This window comes from Martes martes (genome assembly GCF_963455335.1).
Source record: "Martes martes genome assembly, chromosome: 3".
Lineage (NCBI taxonomy): Eukaryota > Metazoa > Chordata > Mammalia > Carnivora > Mustelidae > Martes > Martes martes.
The window spans coordinates 67,799,322-67,819,848 of NC_137890.1; the positions used below are offsets into that span (position 1 = coordinate 67,799,322).

Here is a 20,527-nt window from a genome sequence, read left to right on the forward strand (position 1 = left end):
ATATTGTTTATGCCCATCATTCTACCTAAACATATTATTGGCTCCCATTAAAATGGAAATGTTAGCAGAGAACACTGATTGAAAAAAAACAACAACAACAACAAAACACCTCTTAAAACACTTCTTGAGCACAAGATGGGTAATAAAAATGATAGGTGACTACTGCAAGCACTATATAACTAAACTCAATTTTAAATGGAGTATAAAATGTAACAACCTTTCTTCCTTCCATTTAACAGCAAAATAGTGTTAAAACCATTCTCTCTAAAATGAGCTTGAAAACAGACAAAAATCTGTTTTCAATTGTTGATTTATATTATGCCAATTCAGTACCCATGGTCTAAAGAAATAAATCATTACTTGGATTTCTTAACTTCAGATTCCTTATTTCCTAGCACCTCATTGATATACAGCATTATTTCATAGCACAAATTAAAAATCTGTGATCACAACACAATAGTCTATGTTAAAAAGCAAAAGAAAATACACAAGAACTCTTTTAAACCTCAGTTAATACAAGTGTCTCATAATGGACTGGAAGATCTGGCCATTGCTTAGGTGTATCAAATATTCTCAAAAAATTTTCAAAAATACTAGAATTCTAGAATATCTGTAGATGCATTCTCAAAGAAATTCATCATTTTGAATTACTCAAATTATAAGATTTATTTATTAGTTATTACTTTATTAGTTAACAGACTTATTTTCATGTCTTCTGTGGTCTACTAGGTCTAACCTTCAAAATATCCTTTCATTATTAAACGACTGAATTATATCAGAAATTATTAACAAAATTATTAATCAGCCATGTAATTAGCCAAACTCTTATTTTTGACTAAACAAAATAAAATTTTAAAATAAAAAGTATTCTTAACACAAAAACCAAAAAGGAAGTTCTTAACTAATTCCATATAAAAGTAATTTATATTTTTTATGAAGTGTTATATAAACATTATAACATGTTTAACAATAAAGATCACTCACATATGATTATTATTAAATCTTAAAAATATACATCCCATCCAATTTCCTTTCATTGGAATCAATTAACATCTGACTATATGTATGACTGAAATTTGTTTTAATTATATTACAATAGTTTAGTCTAAAGGTTATCATGAATAATAAGATAATAATTCATCAATGCATTGAGAGAAAAATCCTTTTAATGAATATTTTAAATATACCAAAGATATGTCTAATCCTAAAGATGGTATGGAAACTCAAAACATAACCAAGTCAAAAATTTTATAAATAAGCAAAAATAAAACTTAAAACTGAAAACCTGAAAATTACTTAAGTAATAATACTAACCTTAGAACCCTGGACATGCATTAGACAAAACAGACAACAGATCAAAAAGGTACAAGAAAAGGAAATTATTAAAATTAAATGAAAATACAATGTAAAATTGAAACACAAAATAATATATTTAAAAATTATATTTAATTATTTTATTAGAAGCAAAGTTCTTAGAAGAGATATTCCTTTTATAAATTACATATGATTAAGATTAAATATCGAATATTTAGTCTAATGTTTATTTTCTTCATTAGGGTAACTCTGCCCAAATAATATATATATTATTTATATATATATATGTATAGTTCATACACTAGAAATTATGCATATTCTATTTTATAAAATAAATATATATTCCTAGCAGATGCCTAAGGAAGCATTTTAATAAAAAACTGATAAGATTTCTCTGTAAAAGCCCTAACTTAGTACTGGTTTTGGCAGAAATGACTTAAGGAAATAAACTATTTATACCAAACTTCCAGAATTTTCATTTAGGAATCATGTTATAATTTGTTTTCTAAAATATTTGGAGTCTAAGAATAAAATACTATAGTGATTATAACTTAAAAAACATTTTTCTTTGCTAGAATAGAACTTACTGATACACTAATCAGGCCTGCATGTGAACTAAGCTAATTACATAGATATTACACTAAATTTCAGAGTCTCAACTAAGAATTATGTTCAATATATTCAGAAGTTTGGCTAGAATTAAGTTTCACAATAAAAGTTATCAATTTTCCTATTATCTGATTTTTGACAACAAATACAAGTGAGCGTAAATTTAAAAAAAAAAATCACCATTTTCTTGGTACACTGTATAGGAAAATGCATAAAAGCCTCCTCAGAATACTACAGTATGTTCAGTATTATGAGACAAAGGAAAAATTAATTTTTCCAAATCTATTAACTCCACATTCTGGTAATGGTAAGGAAATACAAACTAAATTCAAGACTTTATCATCATTTTTTTTGACAGAAAATATTGCTCTTCTTTCATGATTATGAAACTATGAGGAAAGCCAGAAATATCAGTCACTACTATTTTTCTTAACAAAATGAAACCATACCTGACCCTGAATTAAATTCTAAACATACAGTATTTTGGATGGTTGACCAAAATGATCAACTTAAAATCACAAAGTGATTATGCAATTTGTAGCTGGATCCATGTTCTTTGCTTCTCTTCATTTTTTTTCTACAACTCCTTGCTTTCACTCATGACCAACTTGTACAATGTATAGAGAATAAAAGAAAGGGTTCAACTGACAAGTCATAGAAGCACTAACTCTAAAAAATCAACAACAACAAAAATAATTCCTCTTTCCAAAACCAAAGATCGATCAAACTGAATACTAAGAAGTTTAAATGTTTTCCCTGGGTACTAAAGTTAAAACCATTATTCTAATTTATAGAAACTATTTTGTAATTTATTTTCTATGCCACATAAGACTTCAAATAGTCCAGGCAAAGCTAAAATTCCAAAACATCCTGCCTCTTCAATGAATATTAAGTTCAAGGTGTTCACTAATATTTTATGTATATACTTTTTTCCTTAAAGTTTCCACTGAAATGTCACTTACATTATTCTAAACTTTTCTTTTTTGTTGTTTTTTAGAGTTTATTTATTTTTTTAATAATTTTTTAAATTTTTTAATAAACATATAATGTATTATTAGCCCCAGGATTACAGGTCTGTGAATCACCAGGTTTACACACTTCACAGCACTCACCATAGCACATATCCTCCCCAATGTCCATAACGCCACCACCCTCTCCTGACCCCCCCACCCTCCAGCAACCCTCAGTTTGTTTTGTGATATTAAGAGTCTCTTATGGTTTGTCTCCCTCCCGATCCCACCTTGTTTCATTTATTCTTTTCCTACCCCCCCAACCCCCCACGTTGCATCTCCACTTCCTCATGTCAGGGAGATCATATGAGAGTTGTCTTTTAATCTAAACTTTTCTTACATGACAATACTACAACAGCAATACACAAATGTTACCCCTAGTGGGAATTAGTATATTAGTATATTCATATGAGATCTTAGAGCAGAAAACAGACCACCACTATGCCAATCCCACTAGGATGGCAGACAAATAGACTATACCATCAAAATAAATCACCCATTATAAATAAACTTGCCTCAAATATCCTATTGTAGAATTCTGAATATGGCAGATTATTTTATAAATGGGAAAATTACTCTACCATAACATAGTTCTGAATAAACAGTTTCAAAAAGAACTAAATGAAGGAAACATCAAGAGCCTCTTCTCCATCTAACGAGCTTTACACTTATGACTTATCCTAATTTTCACAAACTCCCTGTTAAATAAGCATAATTAACACCTTTTCATAATGAAGAAATTGTGAGGTCCTACCTAGTAAGTTGTAGAACCCAGATTAAAATGCAGATTTATCTTGTGCCACAATCCATATACTTTATATTGAATTCTAACTCCAAAAAGATTATGTCTGAATCTGATTGATGATAGGAAACATGTTTGTTTTGATGAAAATGAGATTTCCATACTTATCTGTGATCCATACTTATACTGAGAAATGGGAAGGACATATTCCTAAGCTGAGCTTTGTATCATCATTTTTTTCAACAGAGAACTATAAAGAAAACCTAGCATTACCCTGTTTTTGAAAAGGCTATCCTTCCTTAAGTGAACTACTTATGATGTATGTGAAAAAAAAAATTGTGTATTTTTGGGGGGATCCCTTTCTATATTATTGTTCTGTTCCATTGACTATGCCTCTCTAAGATACCACACAGTCATGATTACTGTGTTTAATATATAATGATTCTTTCAAAAGTGTTTTAACTATCCCTTGTGAATTTTTTTAAAAATAGTTTTTTTAACTACAAAAAATTTTGGTGGAATTTTGAGAGGAACTGCAATACATCTAAGTATCAATTTGGGGGCAAGTGTTACCTTTATTACGTTGAGTCTCCAACCCATAAACATGGTATAATTTCCATTTATTTAGACCATTTTTGATTGCTTTTACCAGTCTTTTGCAGTTTTTGGAATAAAAATATCATATATTTATTGTTATATTTACAACTAAGTATTGCATGATGAGTGACTACATATGATATCATATTTTTAATTCCTGTGTCCACATGTTCATTGCTAGTAGAAATAAATACAACTAATGTTATTGTTCACCTTGGTAAAATGGAGAAAGACGACTACCTAGCATTCTACTTACCCTCTCAAAATTAATACAATTTCAACACTAGGCATGTCAAATGCTACAAAAAATTAGCATGGCTGAATGTGAAAAGTTACATATCTTCTAATAGAACATAATGACCACAATGTTCAATGAAATTGTTTTAAAAATTAAACTAAATATTCAAGTTCTTGTTTAATAGGAAATAATGAGTTTATCTTAAGCCCTAACTCTTGAATTTTCAATGGTCAGTAAATAGTAACTTTCCCACTAAAACATTATACTATGACATTTGTAATTTATCTGCGGATTATGTTCTACGTCAGAGGTCAGTAAACTATGACCCAGAAGTCACCCTGCCCCACTGCCTGTTTTTATAAATAAAGCTTTATAGAGACAAATCCACACACTCTGTTATGTAACTGTCTATGGTTGCTTTTGCAAAAAAGCAGAGTTGAGTAGTTGAGACAGATACCATTATAGCCCACAAAACTGAAAACAGTTATCATCTGACACATACAGAAAAAGTTTGCCAGTCACAGCCATCCATCATTATTCATATTTATTCATTAAATACACATCTGCATTATTCATAATGCGTAAGTATTTTTAAAACTACACAAACCTAAACAAAATCATGAGATCAATCGAACATCAGTTTCAAATGTTTCTAGGATTGAAATTATAATGGCATCTACATGACAATGTTTCCTTTTGCTAATCTGTATACTGTCAATGCTTCCTCTTTCACTTTTGAATTTTTATAGGTTAAATCTAAACCAAAAAGCTCTTTATATACTCAGTTCTAATTTTCTTCTTTATTTGATCTCATCTTTCCCAACTTTCTCCCTCTACTACATTATAATTTTTACCAAAAATATTACACAATCAAGTAAAGAAAAACAATGCTCAGCAGTCAGCACTAGTCATGGTTCTACTAGTATGAAGTGGGACAAAACGTCTGGGTGTTTCTTTTAAGGAAGCAACTTATTCAAAGAACATAACCAGCTGTTGTATAACCAGGCATAGGTACAATCGGTTAATGAACCAAAATGACAGAAATATAGAGATAGAAATGAAAAAAATTTTCTACACCCAAATTCCTAAATCTGTTAAGAATATTCTAGGCAAGGGTGCCTGGGTGGCTTAGTCAGTTAAGTGTCTGCCATCAGCTCAGGTCATGATCCCAGGTTCCTGGGATTGAGCCCATGGAGGGCTCCCTGCTCAGTGGGGAGCCTATTTCTCCCTCTCCCTCCCCCACCTCATGCTCTCCCTCGCTCTTGAATAAATAAATAAAATCTTTAAAAAAAAGGAATATTCTAATCAACAAGTAGTTTCAAACTGTAAAATACAGTGATCTAAACTGTAAAGGTAATAATTTTGGAAGTCAAACCTCAAAATGTCAGTATCTTTATTATATATTCATTACAAAATAAAAAATAAGTAAATTTGGGCAGTGAAATAGTATGTAAACCATAACAATTATGGACAATTTATTTTGGTAATTTTCTATTATCTCTATCTTGATGGAGATCTTTTAGCTTAAAAAATTGGAAGATTATTTAATAATATTAGTATTTTAAGCCTATACAAATTTTAATACTTACTACTAATTTTATATAGGAGTCATTTTCAGTTCTGCACTAAATTTTAAAACACTATTATAAAATGAATTTCAATTCAACCTTTTAAAATTTCTTGATAACAAATGATTATTTAGAAAATAGTAAAAATTTTTATATGGGGCACCTGGGTGGCTCAGTGGGTTAAGCCTCTGCCTTCAGCTCAGGTCATGATCTCAGGGTCCTGGGATCGAGTCCCGCATTGGGCTCTCTGCTCGGCAGGGAGCCTGCTTCCTCCTCTCTCTCTCTCTCTCTCTGTTAGCCTCTCTGCCTACTTGTGATCTCTCTCTGTCAAATAAATAAATAAAATCTTTAAAAAAGAATTTTTTTATATGATGAAGAAAAATGTCAGAGAAAATAATGATTTTTTTCAGTTTTTAATGTGTAGAAGGGAAAAAGACCCTCCCTGTTTTAACATTAGAATGCATTTTGACAACAACTCTCGATTTACCTGAATTTGGTATAAATCACCAGGAGAAATCAGAGACTGAAGAGAAGGCATGGTAGGTACATTAATCTCACAGAATATCTACATTCTCCACGTACCATCAACTATTTTTCTTCCTGGCTCCATTTCCATGCTTAGCTGCTAATTTCAGTAAGGCCATAATAATGACGATCCATTTGATGCTCTCCCTCTTGAACTAGACTTCGCCAACTTTTTGAATAAATTCATGGGTGAAATGAAAGTGTATGTGCATGTGAGGGGGGGAAGATGTTGGGCATGCAGTCTTTTGTTGCCCATCTTTAAATTTCAGTGATACTTTGGGGATGATGGCATTGAAAAAACTAGAGAGAAAAGGAATCATGTAAGATAAGCTGGTTAATAATGAAATAAAACTAGAGATTAATTTGGAAACACTGCTGCGCCAAGTAAAAGATATCTTAACAAAAGGGCCAGTTTCTCTGGAGAGAGAGTACTTTTGGGGCTCATGGATTAGTTTCCAGTACAGTGGCAGGAACACAATCAATACGCTAAACAGAGTTCTACATTCTTTCCTATCTGAGCAAGCAGCTATGGAGTCTTTTTATATATATATATATAAATCAGAGATTTTTTTGAACTACAACTAAAATATAAAGTTAACACTGACCTATTATATTTTAAACATATGTAATTAATGTTAAATGCCTTTCAAACTTATTAATATATTTCCATGTTTTATCTAGAAAGACAGCTATGCTTTTTAAATAAATGTTGAACTAGATAAAGTCAGATGCAAATGTTATTACAGTCCATATGTCTATAAAAAGTTGAGTTTTTTGAGGATTATGAAATTGTTCAGATAGCATTAAAAGGTATGTTATTTACATATTTTTCTGAGGTGCCTAAGTTTTAAATAAGAATTCATTAATTTGGCTCTCTTTTGGAAGCAATTTGCTAGCTTCAAGATTAAATCTCAGAGAATAAGAATGTAAAAGTTCCACATATAGTTTAAAATAATATTAAGTTTAGAAATAATATTTCAAACAATTCACATGAGGTTTTGCATATCTAATGACTTTTTCCTAAATTTAGATTTATGACTCTACTTACTTACACAATAACCATGTGCTTGTATTTAGAATTTCAAGAGTAACAGAATAAAAATTTTAAGTTTACCATAATACATATTTGAAGAAATAGGCAATATATAGAAAATAAAGTAAGTCACTTATAGTTATGGCTCTTCTTCAAAAGTATTCATCAAATCACCAGAGAAATGTTTCCATAAACACACATAGCTGAAACCCAACACTGACAAAAAGAAACGGGGAGAAGTTGCCTTAGGTGAATATGTCTTGTTAAAATCTATCCGTTTACAGCAGAAAACACTGACAGGCTCTAGTCAGGTAATTACAAAATACACCACTAGATGGAAGCAAAGTACTTACAGTTGGTGATGTAGCAGCAGAGAGCAAAGGTAAAATTCCTCCACAAGCAATAATGATGTTGTCTACCATTTGGGAAATGAGGTGAATTGTGTTATGTACAAAAATAATATTTTCATTGCTATTGACAAAATCCATTACAGACTTTGTGGAATGGCTAAAAGAGCAGAAAAACAAAACATAAATGAACATTTTCTTAGCTTAAGAAGTTAACTATAATATAACATTTATAAAGTGAAAAGTGTTGAAGAGCTAGGCAAATTTAAAATGGAATTATGAGAAAAGAAAATAATTTACAATTGAGATAGCATATTACCCAAAACTTAACATTCATCCTTGCAGAGTTTCTTTGTATCCAAATGTATTAACTCATTAATGGGGGTTTCTGCTTTAAAAATACAGTGTGGTGACCAGATTTAGGTCAATGGATTTAAATTAGTTAAAGTTTATTTTCACAAAAGCTGGTTATTTTACGTTGACATCAGTTCTCCTTATTTACCATCCTCAGGTAATCTAGAACAACTGGATAGTTAACTCCAAGTTTACCTTTCAGGGAGTTTCTATATATCAGCAGACTGCAGCCCCACCTGTGACCAGCCATACCGAAAATGTGTACGAATAGTCACATAAGTGACATGTTAGGGAAAAAATAAATCAGTAAAAATTCAAGGACTTACTGAATAAAAAAATGAAAAGGATCTTAAAGGTCAGCAGTGCAGCTTTTCCATACAAAACATGCAACTTAGATACCCAGAAAAATACACTGCTTTGGTTTAATGTCTGTCAAGAATATAAACTATTTTCTAATGGAAAAAAAAGAGATTACTCCATGATCAATTGTTCTTTTTTGTTCAATTTTCTCAAATTTGGTCTATTTTCCAATTTTGAAGATTCACTTTTTCCCCAACATCCCACAAACAGCTGTAGACGTGAAATGGTGTCTATGTGTCAAAGGGTTCGTCAAGGAAAGCTGCCAGTTGGTTTCTGTACTGATGCCAACAGCCAGTTCCGTCAACCAAAAGGTTCAGTTTTAGGAAAGACTGAAAAGAAAGCTCATCACCCTATTTTTATAGTAAATCAGTGGTATCTGGTATGCAGTGTCTACTCCAGTGTTGGAAACAGGGCAAAGTGCTATAGGACTTAAACACTGTGACAGATCCAGTCAAGAGGACAGTGAAACCAACTGAGGCCTCATTCACTCCAAGAATTCAGCATTAGTTCACTAGGAGGGGTGTGGCCACTTTCTTCTCCCTGTGTGTGAAGTTAAGTAATGTTCACAGTATTTGCAATAAGAAAAAGACCTTCCTTGCTCATGATGCATCTTACTGATAGCAAAAATAATCATTCTTCTTTTCATATACATGACGGTGGCAAGATGAGAGAACATGCTTGTCTAAGGATGCTTGGTTTGGGTTTGGTTAAGGATAAATTCTCTGAAGACAAAGCATCAGTAACTGAATGGAATGCCAGATATCAGTTCATCTTCTTTAGTGTAGCTGAAACTCAATCTTCAGCATGATCAATTTTAAGTCAATTGATTCTCACTCCTTCCAATTGTAAACTATCATCTATGACATCTTAGATGTCAAGATGTTTGCCCAATCCTAAGAGTAAGTGCTATCTTTAAAAAAAAATTAATTAGGGGTACCTGGGTGGTTCAGTTGGTTAAACATTTGCCTTCAACTTAGGTTATGATCGCAGGGTCCTGGGATGGAGCCCTGCATCAGGCTCCCCGCTCAGTGGGGAGTCCGCTTTTCTCCTTCCCCTTCTGCCCCTCCCTCTACCCGATTGTGCACATGCTCTCTTTCTCTCTCAAATAAATAAAAATAAAATCTTTTAGAAAAATTAAGTAAAATTCTGTTTGGGGAATTTTATGAGAGCTCATGAAAGAGAACAGACACACATGGTATCTGTGTGCATGTTATGTTTCCATCCTATGTTAAAGGAAAGAAAGTGGACTAGCTCTCATTTGGGGACTACTAATATTGTAATTAGTAAGTTACAGTATACATCTCCACTGATAGTCATATTAATAGTAATGTATTTCATTGTATTCCAGTTTCCTTATTTAGCATCCCTAGGTAATTTAGCATATAACAACACTAGCAATGGAAAGACCATTGTTTCTATCACATAAGTAGACTAAGGACAAATGAATAAAATTTAGAAGTAAAAACTTTCTATGGCAGACACTGATTGTTTTCTATAATAGTTATTCCTTCTTCCCTGCTAACACAATCTAGATTTTGTTCTATTGTTGAGCTAGATCAGGTATAGGAAAGGTTGGCCTTTCTCTAGTTAGTAGTTTATTAACCAGTATTGCTCTAAATAAGCCAGTCATTATAACCCCATTTCCCCTTTGCTGGTGATTGACTGCTGGCACATGAGAGGTAAGGGAGAGATTTCTTGAGGGGCTTCTTTTAGGAAAGAAGATGCGGGGGGAATAAGGAGTGGGAAAGGGAAAAAGTAGAGGAGGAAAGAATAGAGAAGAAGGAAAAAAAATGGGGAAAAGAAAAAAGAGGAGACAGAGGTGGAGGAGGGAGAGGGAAAAAAGGAAGAGGAGGAATGAAGAAAGGGATGAAGGAGGAAGAAGAGCCCCTGCCTTCTAGTTTGGGTAAGTTTCCTATGTTGAACTGGTGCTGGAAGGTGAATTAGAATCTCACCTTGAATCTCAGAAGGAAAATTAGGAGAAGGAGAAAAGCCTCCTTCAGTCCAGAGAAGACCATGCTACTGACTGTTTAAGTCAATGATAGTGGGGTATTGTTACAGCTGTCAACTTCCTAATTTATGTGCATGCACATACAAATGATGCACTCTCGTAACTGCTTAATTTGTTGCATATTTGCTATTAGAAAATTAACAGAAAGTGAGGCAAGGTAATGATTTAATTTATGCAGACTTTGTTTTCCTTAAGTGATGATTTCATTTATGTAGACTGTTTCTTTAAGTGATTATATATGAAGTGATACTAACTAAGGGTAAAGGCTCTAAAAATAGATGCCATAAGGTGATTTAGATTTTAACACTGTATGTTATAATCTTATTGCCAAAAATATATTTAGTATATGGTATTAATTTTAACAGAAAAAGAATAAAATGTGGAAACAGCTTTGAACAAAACCTGAACCTTTCTATTGTTATTGTTAAATCTCTTTTATATAGAGAATAGGCAATACCAAATTTCAAAATTTTGCTTTTTAATTGTCTAAAGCCTAAATTCTTGGATACCTTTTGATTTGAGCCCAAGGCATTATAACCTTTGCGAAAATATTCATGTTTCTATATAAAATTTCAATGTTGGATTTTTAATAAGTTCAATTTTTGAGATTATTCAGTGATATAATTCCCTTATGGATCAACGATGTCACTAATTTAAAATATTCATTTTCTTAAGTGAAAGCTGCCTTATTTAAGAAAAGAAATATTTCTACCTCCTCCAAACATGTACATCTGTTTCTAATGCAAATAGTAAGTCAGTGAGAAGCCGCTGGTGCATTGGAGACCATTTAAACTCAGGAATACGGAACATTGTAGTGCGTGGGCCTGGGCTGAACTGGCGCCGCTGTTCCTCAGTCATAGGCATTCCTCGAAATCCTAAGTCGACACGGAGATCTCTGTCCTGTTGGGTAACAGACCGGCCTTGAACAGCCTAAAAAAAGACAAGGTGAACTTTTGTAGACTGTGAAAGAAATGTCTCATCTCAAAAAGAAAACAGCAAGTATAGTCAAGTAAGTGAGTGAGTAAAGATTTGCATATTACTTCTGTAAGTTAATATATTTTACATGTATTAGTCATCTGGTGATTCCCTGGACAGAAACCTTTTTGAGCCGAAGAGGCCACTTTTATTACTTTTACTTTGCTGTTTCAAAAATTAGGCAAGGCATTCAAAGACCTCAGTTCCAACACCAAAGTTGACATTGAAAACCAAGTCCTCTTTACTCCTATTTATGGAGTCTTCGTATTAGACCACATTTCTTCCTTAGGAAAGAAAGCATATAACTCAAATGGAAATGTACTGGATATATGTCATCAACTAACTATAACTGGAAACACAAGATTAAAAAAAAAATTACTTGAACAGATTCAAGTTAATTCAAAAGTCTATTTCATTCACAATACTTCAATTTAGAAAAACAGTACATCTATTTGATAAGTTAGAAAATCAGAAAATGCCTACAAACTCTACATGAAAACCAGGCAAGGCCAGTGACTATCATGTTCAAAAAACAATGCACCATGCTTTCCTTTCTTTTAAGTCTCCCAATGCTGTATTTCCACTCCCTTACAGTTATCACTGTGGTACAAATGCCACAAAAAATGGAAACTAGCAGTTAACCAAAAAAAATTAAAATACCCTTCCCATTCACAGAAGATATTTTTTGTTTGTTTCTGTTTTTATTTTCCAAATACAGAATATAATACTATTATTAGAGTACAAAGAAAGGTATGGTTTACTCTTTATAATTCTAATGGAAACATGTTAATTTTGTCTTTGAGGACATTAAAAGGTGAGTGGAAAACCACCAAAAAAAAATCATTAAGGGTTAAAGTATTTTTCAACTCTTAACCGTAAGGTAATTTAGTCTAGAAAATAAGGAAGTAGTCTTAAAACTCAAAGCTCCATAATTAAAATTCATATCAGAAAACATCATCTATTTTTAGCTTTATTCTGGTGAGGCCAGAACTGCAGCACTAACATTTCCTCACTGCCAGACCTAAGAGTCTTTAGTTTTCTCATAACAGATTCCTAGCCATGTCACTGTAAAGAAAATTCTCACTGCTAATAACGCAAATTTTCTCAGCCATATTACCTACCTCACAGGGTGGTTGTGAGGATTAAATCTGAAAACATACAGCAAGCACAGTGCCTGGAACATAGTAGGCACTTGCTAAATAATAGTTCCCTTTTCCCTTCCCCTTCATTTATCAGTTCAATCTGGGCTCCAAGTCAGAACAAGGTTGGGCCTGAAGCTTAAAAGGTTAAAATTAATAAAGTATTCAGAATGAAGATCTTGAGTACAAAATCTGTAAATTTAGTCACAGAGTCGTAAGGTATCAGAATAAGTAAAGCCCTAAAAGGTCATATTTTAATCGAGTACAACCTCTTATACTGTATAAGGAAATGCAGGCCCAGAGAGTTTCAGCCAAGTTACACAGACAAAACATGGCAGAGCTCGAAATACAATTCAGGTATCTTAAATGTCTCTACCACACTATTTGACTCCATAAATTACTACAATACCATAATTAAGTATAAACATGGTGTAACTGGTAAGAAATGACTCTTACTGCTGTAGTGTTAACAACTTGCTACTGTTCGGTGCATTTTTAGAACTCATGTAGGATAACTTACTTGCGTTGTAGCAGTGGTCTGGATTTTTCGAATTTCCTTTCCTGATTCCTTGCCATCGTCAGATCTCTCAGTGTCTGAAATTATACTTCCAGCATCAATATTTGGTACAATTTTGCTACCAGATGACTCAGTTTCCAGAGTTGTAGCAGTCATTTCAGCATACTCTAACCCTTTAGAGGAAGACGCTAAGTCTCTTTCAGAAATACTGCTCATTCCATCTGAAGTTGTATGGATTTTGAACTCTTTTTCTTCTATTATACTTGATGTACAACTTAAATCTACACTACCAGTCATGTGAGCAAGCAATCCAAGATCATCACTAACACCCAGATGTACTTGTGTATCCTGGATATTTGGAATAATGTGATTGCTAGAAAGTTCAGGAAGAAGTTTCTCCTCCTGTTTGGGTATTTTATCAAAGAGAAATGACGTACTACTATTAGGAAGTTCATCTTTCTCATCTGCTAATGTTATCAGTGGACCATTATCCTTTTCTTCATTTTTTTTAATGATACCAACACTTCCATGTACATTGTTCTGGAGTTTTTCAACAGCAGCACTATACACATTATCCAACAAGGATTCAACCTCCACAAGGGCACCATTTTCTCCACCAACTAAAGTCTCTGGTGATAAATCCATATCATCGAGCTTTACTTCTGTTGCTTCTACTTTCTCTGCTTTTATATCAACTAAAAGATCATGCACTTCCACATGTACACCACTTCCCGGTCTATCTGAATTTCCAAGAATATCATCTGGCACTTTTGTTGACATAAGCAAGTCTCTAGTATCTGTGCTGACAGGGTAATCTGTCTCACTTTCTGGACTCTGGCTTTGTGAAAGATCTTCTATCTCTCGAATTTCCATTCCACCTTTTGCTCCTGTAGTCTGTGATGAAAGACCAGAGATGGTGCTCACATTCCCTTTTTTTCCCTTTTTAATGTTTTCCTCCTCTTGTCTCTGATATTCTTCATACATTTTGGCTAGGTATTCCTTATGTGCTTCATAAGTGACCTTAGGAATAAGTGAAAAAATTAAGGCATTTTATATACATACCAAGAAGAAAAAAAAATAGAAATAAAGTTATGATAATAGAAAAAGTGGTAACAAAATTTTAAGATTTCAAATATAGTACATATTAATTTTAAGATAAGTTCCATTAATTGGAAATAATCATCAAAAATAGATATGACTTATTATATGACCTGTAAACTAGCAACATTAAACTTTTAAGTATAGTAATCTTTTCTTCTAGATTAAGTATTTCAATGTTACCCTAACCAATGTTACTCTAACCTAATATGTCAGTTGAACTCCTACATATTTGAGTTCAGCTAAAACAGAAAATCAGCTAATAATATGTAATATCCAAAGTACTATTGCTATATCAATTTTCAGCATCTATTACTCACATGTGTGTTTATTTCCAACAACTAAGATTTTTTAAAAATCACATATATCTATAAATATATACATTTTAAACTGTTAAAACATCACAATTTTATCTTTATAGCTACTTTAATTGGTTACTTTACATAGACTTGTTTAAAAATAATTATGATATATATTTTTTCACAAAAATGCAATGTTTTTTCTTATAAAATACTACTTTAAAATTTGTTAATGTAATGATAAAAGGTGCCAATATATTGTAATATGTAAGTTTTAACAGAAATAAAAAAGCTCTTCTAAAATTGAAAACAACAGGGGCGCCTGGGCAGCTCAGTCTGCCTCCAGCCTCAGGTCATGATCCTGGAGTCAAGAGATCTAGCCCCTATGCAGGCTCCCTGCTCAGCAGGGAGTCTGCTTTCCCCTCTCCTCTGCCCCACCCCTGTTCATGCTTGTGCCCTCATGCTTACTCTTTCTCTCTCACGCTCACTCTCAAATAAATAAGTTTTTAAAAACTTAAAAATAAAATTGAAAATAATAAAGTTCAAAATCTTTCCTTATAGGTACACATTATACTGACTTATATTTAAATGAGAATAGGATTTTAGGTTGAGAGGGATCTTCCTTTGGAGATTATCTTGAAACAAAACCCCCTTTACTTTACAGAAGAGGAAATCAAGTCCCGAAGTGGGGCTGACAAACTATGACCCATGAACCAAATCTGCTTATTACCTGTTGAGTAAGTAAAGTTTTATGAGAACACAGCCATACTCAGTCTTTTACATACTGCCTACGGCTATTTTCACACTACACGGCAGAGTTAAACAGTTGCTTCAGAGGCTGTACAGCTCCCAAAACCCAAGATATTTACTATCTGTACATCTTAAAAACATTAAATTTTTTTTTCTAATCCTTGCACAAAAGGACTAAATGCATTTTCTAAAGTCACAAAACTGAACTGTAGCACAGACTTAGAGTAAAAGCCAAACTTTTAACACCCATGCTTTTTCTATGGCTCCACATAATGAGAAATGTTATAGAATATAATGTGCACATAACTGTTTATTGTAACCCACTACTCTTTCTTACGAAGATCAGATAACATTTAAAATATAGATGTACAGATTCTTAGAATTAAAAAGAAAAGATAATGCAATTAAAAATACCATTAAACTTAAATACTTAATTATGATTCACTTGGAAATAAAGGCAATTTTTGACTACTTTTTAAAAGTCTAAAACATATATTTCAGAGTATATTTCATGAAATATTCTTTTAAGAACCAGTAGGTGTGCTTTAGGTAAAAGAGCTATTGACTCAGACTCAAACTATAAAATAAATGTGGGGTAATTTGTGGGGTCTAAAATTCCTAATTCATTCATCGCTTCTCGGCCTTTTGGCTAAGATCAAGTGTAAAATTCCTAATTCATAAACCTGGGGTTTCAGTTAAATTATCTACAAAACATTTCATGCTCTAACAGTTTATGAACGGAGAGAAAATAAAACCAAAAATAAGAGAGAAAGGTGAGATAAAGGAATGGGCCATGAGGTAAATTGTCCACAAGATGGCACCAGAAGAGTGTTTACAGACATTCAAACTGCAGCTGAAACATACATGATATAAAATACTGAATCTCTTGTTACCTTGGAATGGGCTATTGAGAGCGTATCCACCCAGACTCTCCATCCTCCCCATTCATATTTTATTGCATGATACAACAGAATTCGGAAGATATTGTAGACCATCTCGGTAATCTTCTGTTCCTCAGAATTTTTAGGATTGATATAGCCAAGAGAAAACATCCAATCCTGCCATACTGAACACTGCAATAAGCATCTAGGGGGAAAAAACTCATTAAAAACATCTAATTTATATTAGAATTTACTATTTTGAAATTTAGATAGTGAAAATATGATCTGACCTAGATAAAGTAAGGTGCACAGTCATTCTGCACATTCTATTTTCTATACCTGGAAAGTTTTCCTCCCATTTTTCTACCTGGAAAAATCCAAATTATCATTTCAAATTGGTTTCCTAACACTCCCAGTCAGATTTAGCTACTGTTTCTCTACTCTCCATCACATGTACCATTCACTATGCACTTAATACATTATATATTAATCACTGTTTTATTGTTATCTTCCCCACTAAATTGTACCAAGACTATATACTAAGATAACCTGTGTAGCACAGTGCTTTATACATACTACTCAATAAGTATTTGTGAAATTAAAGATTCACAAAGCCACCATAGCCTTAGATTGTACCCCGTGTCTTAGCTAACCAGCTCAAAAATGCATGACAACAGTCAGTTATCAGAAAAAAATTGAGAGAAGCACAGATGAATATGAGCAAATCCAACTTGATTACAATAGATAGGTATCACCAAAAGGAATGGTGAATTTTAAATAAGGGTTTGTGAAAATGTGTATTTACAGACACAATTGAAATATAATACCCACATAATCACATAAAAATATAAAAATGAATATAAATATAATGAATATTGATTATATCAAAGAAACATAAAATGCCTTTTCTGATAATTACAATTATTTATCAATATGGGAAAGATTTGAAAACATTTTTTGAAAGAGACTGAAAATAAAGGAGAGAATATCATTACGGAACAAAGTTTTGTTATGGTATTGAAACTGCTTACCTTCTATTTTCACGGCTGTTACTGAAAAGTTTTATCATGTCAGATAAAAATAAACGACGAACTTCCATCAGTTCTGGACTTGGTGTAGAATTTTTTAACAGAGTTGCCACCACCTTAAGAATCACTGTGAATGAACAACAACAACAAAAAAGAAGTCAAGATTTATAACTGTATCATAACTTTCCCTTAAAAAGTTTTACTCATTTTCAACTTAGCCTCATGATAAGTGAGTTATAAGTATCATGACTATGGCAATCACCAGTTACGCAAAGTTTTGATTTAGTTTTCCATGTTACCATGTTACTACTGCATTACAATAAAGAATGTTTGGTTAGCTTCAAAAAATAATAATTACAATAAAGAACATTTGGCTAGTATCAAAAAATAAGAAATAACAAGCTTGGGTGAGGATGTGGAGAAAAGGGAACTCTCATGCACTGTTGGGGAGAATGTAACTTGGTGCAGCCACTATGAAACACAGTATGAAGGGTCCTCGAAAAATAAAAAATAGAACTATCTTATGATCCAATGATTCCACTACTGGGTACTGACCCAAAGAAGATGAAAACACTAATTCTAAAAGATGCATGTACCTCTGTTCACTACAATATTATTTACAATAGCCAAGATATGGAACCAACCTAAATGTCTATCAGCAGACAAAAAAGATGTATATACACACAACAGAATATTAGACTTAGAGGGTACTATGCTAAGTGAAAAATGCCAAGTACCATATGATTTCAATTACGTGTGGAATCTAAAAAAACAACAAACAGAAATGGACTCATAAATACACAGAACAAACTGGTGGCTGTCAGTTGAGAGGAGGGTAGGGAGATGGGCAAATGAGAGGTGAAAGGAATTAAGAGCTGCATACTTCCAGTTACAAAATAAGTCCCAGGGATGAAAAGTACAACATAGGAAATATAAGAAAAAAAATGCTGTTTGCTCACTTGGATTCTGAATTTTCACTGTAGAATCTGGCTCTGGATGTGGTTTGTGTACAACTTGAGTACATACTTGCTCTGTCAAGATCTGAAAGATGAAGAATTTGAATTTCATTGAGAAAATAATTTAAAATCATTATTTCAAAATATACAAAGAATCTGCAAGAAATGTCAATTCTGTCAAAATCAAATGAAATCTTCTTCTAAAGTGTCTTCCAGTCATTCCACATCTTCTAAACTCTTTAACTCTTTAGTTTCCAAATTCTGTTTATTATGGATAAAGATAAAAAAGAACTAATATCTATAGTAGGAAGGATTAATTAGGAAATCCAAAAATTTATTCTGTTTGAAATACCTTCACAGTGTACTTCCTTAATATACTTAAACTATGAGTTGTAAACATTTGACTCTTTATGTCATCATTCATTTAAAAAAAACTTAGAAAATAAGTAAATTTAAAAAATAATGTATGAGCCTGGGTCCTAACTTCAAAATGAAGTGTGGGAAGGGAAAAATCTTTATTAAAAATGTGGCTCATTGCCATTTACCCATGAATTTTTCTTTAAACTTTTTTTAATAACAAAATGACAAAAAGTTGACCAAATCAAAAATAAAATTCTAAAACATTTTTTAAATTTTTCCACTAAAATGTAGTCTCTATGAGTGCTGGATTCTTACACATCTTTTTTACTATTACGTTCCTAGCAATCAGGACAGTGCCTGACACAGTGCCGGTACTCAAATGTTTATGAAATTTAAGCATGGATAACTGAATTATATATAAATAATGAATATGTGACTCTTCACTGTATTTTAGGCTTTATCTTGTATATACCTCTATTCCTGCATATATAAAAAATCTAAAGGGACTACACTTAATAAAGATGTAATTTTATATTAGTGATTTAATTTCCTGTTTAACTTAACATACTAAGTTCTGAATGAAACTTTTGGTGCACCCCCAAGGTAAGGTAAAAAAAAAATCTGTGGATAAACCATAAAAGTTAGTTGAGAGCCTAGTTGTACCTAGCTATTTTGTAAAAGTTGGGGATGGAGAAAAGTAAAAGAGCCAGAGATGATCCCATCTGATTAGAAAAAGACCATAATACCCAGCAGTGGCATTTTTCTGACCTTTCCGCTCAGACTTGAGAAAAAAGAAGAAGATAAGAAACTGACTTATTACATATTAGGGATGTTTATCAAAAAGGTATTGATTTGAAATAAAAACTAACCTATTACTAAAATGATAAATATAGACCATAAGGACCTCCTTCACTCTCATGAAACACTTTGTTGTTAATAATAAACAGGGCCTCAGAATTTTCTCAACAGAGCACTACAGACATGCACTACTAATTAGATTGGACTGACACATGGGACAGAAATTTCTTTGAAAACCCAAAGAATCTGAAAATGCCAAAGAACATTCAGTGGTTGGTATATGCTTACAAGGTTTTCCCATTGATCTGCCCAAAAAAGCACTGGTGTGGACCTAGAGCTGAGCAGACAAAATCCCTAAAATTCTGGTTATAAATCAATACAAAATAACTGTAGACAAGCTTGGAAAAGACTAGGCCATACTCTTCCATGATAGAGAATAGTCAAAACTTCCTCACCCCAAAAAGAAGAAACCTCATTATACAGAAAACAAAACTTATCTCAAGGAATCTACAGTTTTACATTTTCCTTTTTAAGTTTCTATTTGATCTTCTAAAGATGAGGGTAATAATTGCCTTGCCTATCTAATATAAAACTGCTAGGAAGATCAAATAAGTAAGGCTCTACATGTGAAAAGTTTTTGAATACTATCACATATTCACATATGAGCTTTTTTAAATTACCAAAACATATTTAGAAACTCAATCCAGCATGTATTTAAAAGAGCCCTTTATGTGTCCACACTCTGCTACATGTTTGGAATGAGAAACGTAGTTGCTAGGTAGAACTATATTTCAAGAATCAATTAATTAATACTCCAGAGACAGGCAAAAATATATGCTCCTGTTAAATAATAAAACATGATAGACTGTCATTAAGAACCTATGTGAGTTTTTAAAAGGGAGAGGGAAATAATGAGATATAAATAAGAAGAGATGAATATAAATGTAAACATTTTAATGAAAGGATATGACTAAAAGATGGGCCACGGAGGTTTGACTGGTATTGATTAGAGATATACATA

At 32.5% G+C, this 20,527-nt stretch overlaps 1 protein-coding gene across 1 annotated transcript in view; it reads right to left on the reverse strand.

The window, feature by feature from the left end:
* Nucleotides 1–20,527, reverse strand: part of LOC308339564 (neurobeachin) — a 190,479-nt gene that overhangs the window by 47,539 nt on the left and 122,413 nt on the right. The window contains exons 18-23 of the mRNA XM_080798359.1: nucleotides 18,352–18,433; nucleotides 17,396–17,519; nucleotides 16,377–16,569; nucleotides 13,340–14,356; nucleotides 11,418–11,635; nucleotides 7,990–8,143 (exon numbers count right to left, since the gene is read on the reverse strand). Coding sequence (XP_080654485.1) covers nucleotides 7,990–8,143; nucleotides 11,418–11,635; nucleotides 13,340–14,356; nucleotides 16,377–16,569; nucleotides 17,396–17,519; nucleotides 18,352–18,433 — 1,788 coding nt within the window. The remainder of the gene's footprint in view (nucleotides 1–7,989; nucleotides 8,144–11,417; nucleotides 11,636–13,339; nucleotides 14,357–16,376; nucleotides 16,570–17,395; nucleotides 17,520–18,351; nucleotides 18,434–20,527) is intronic.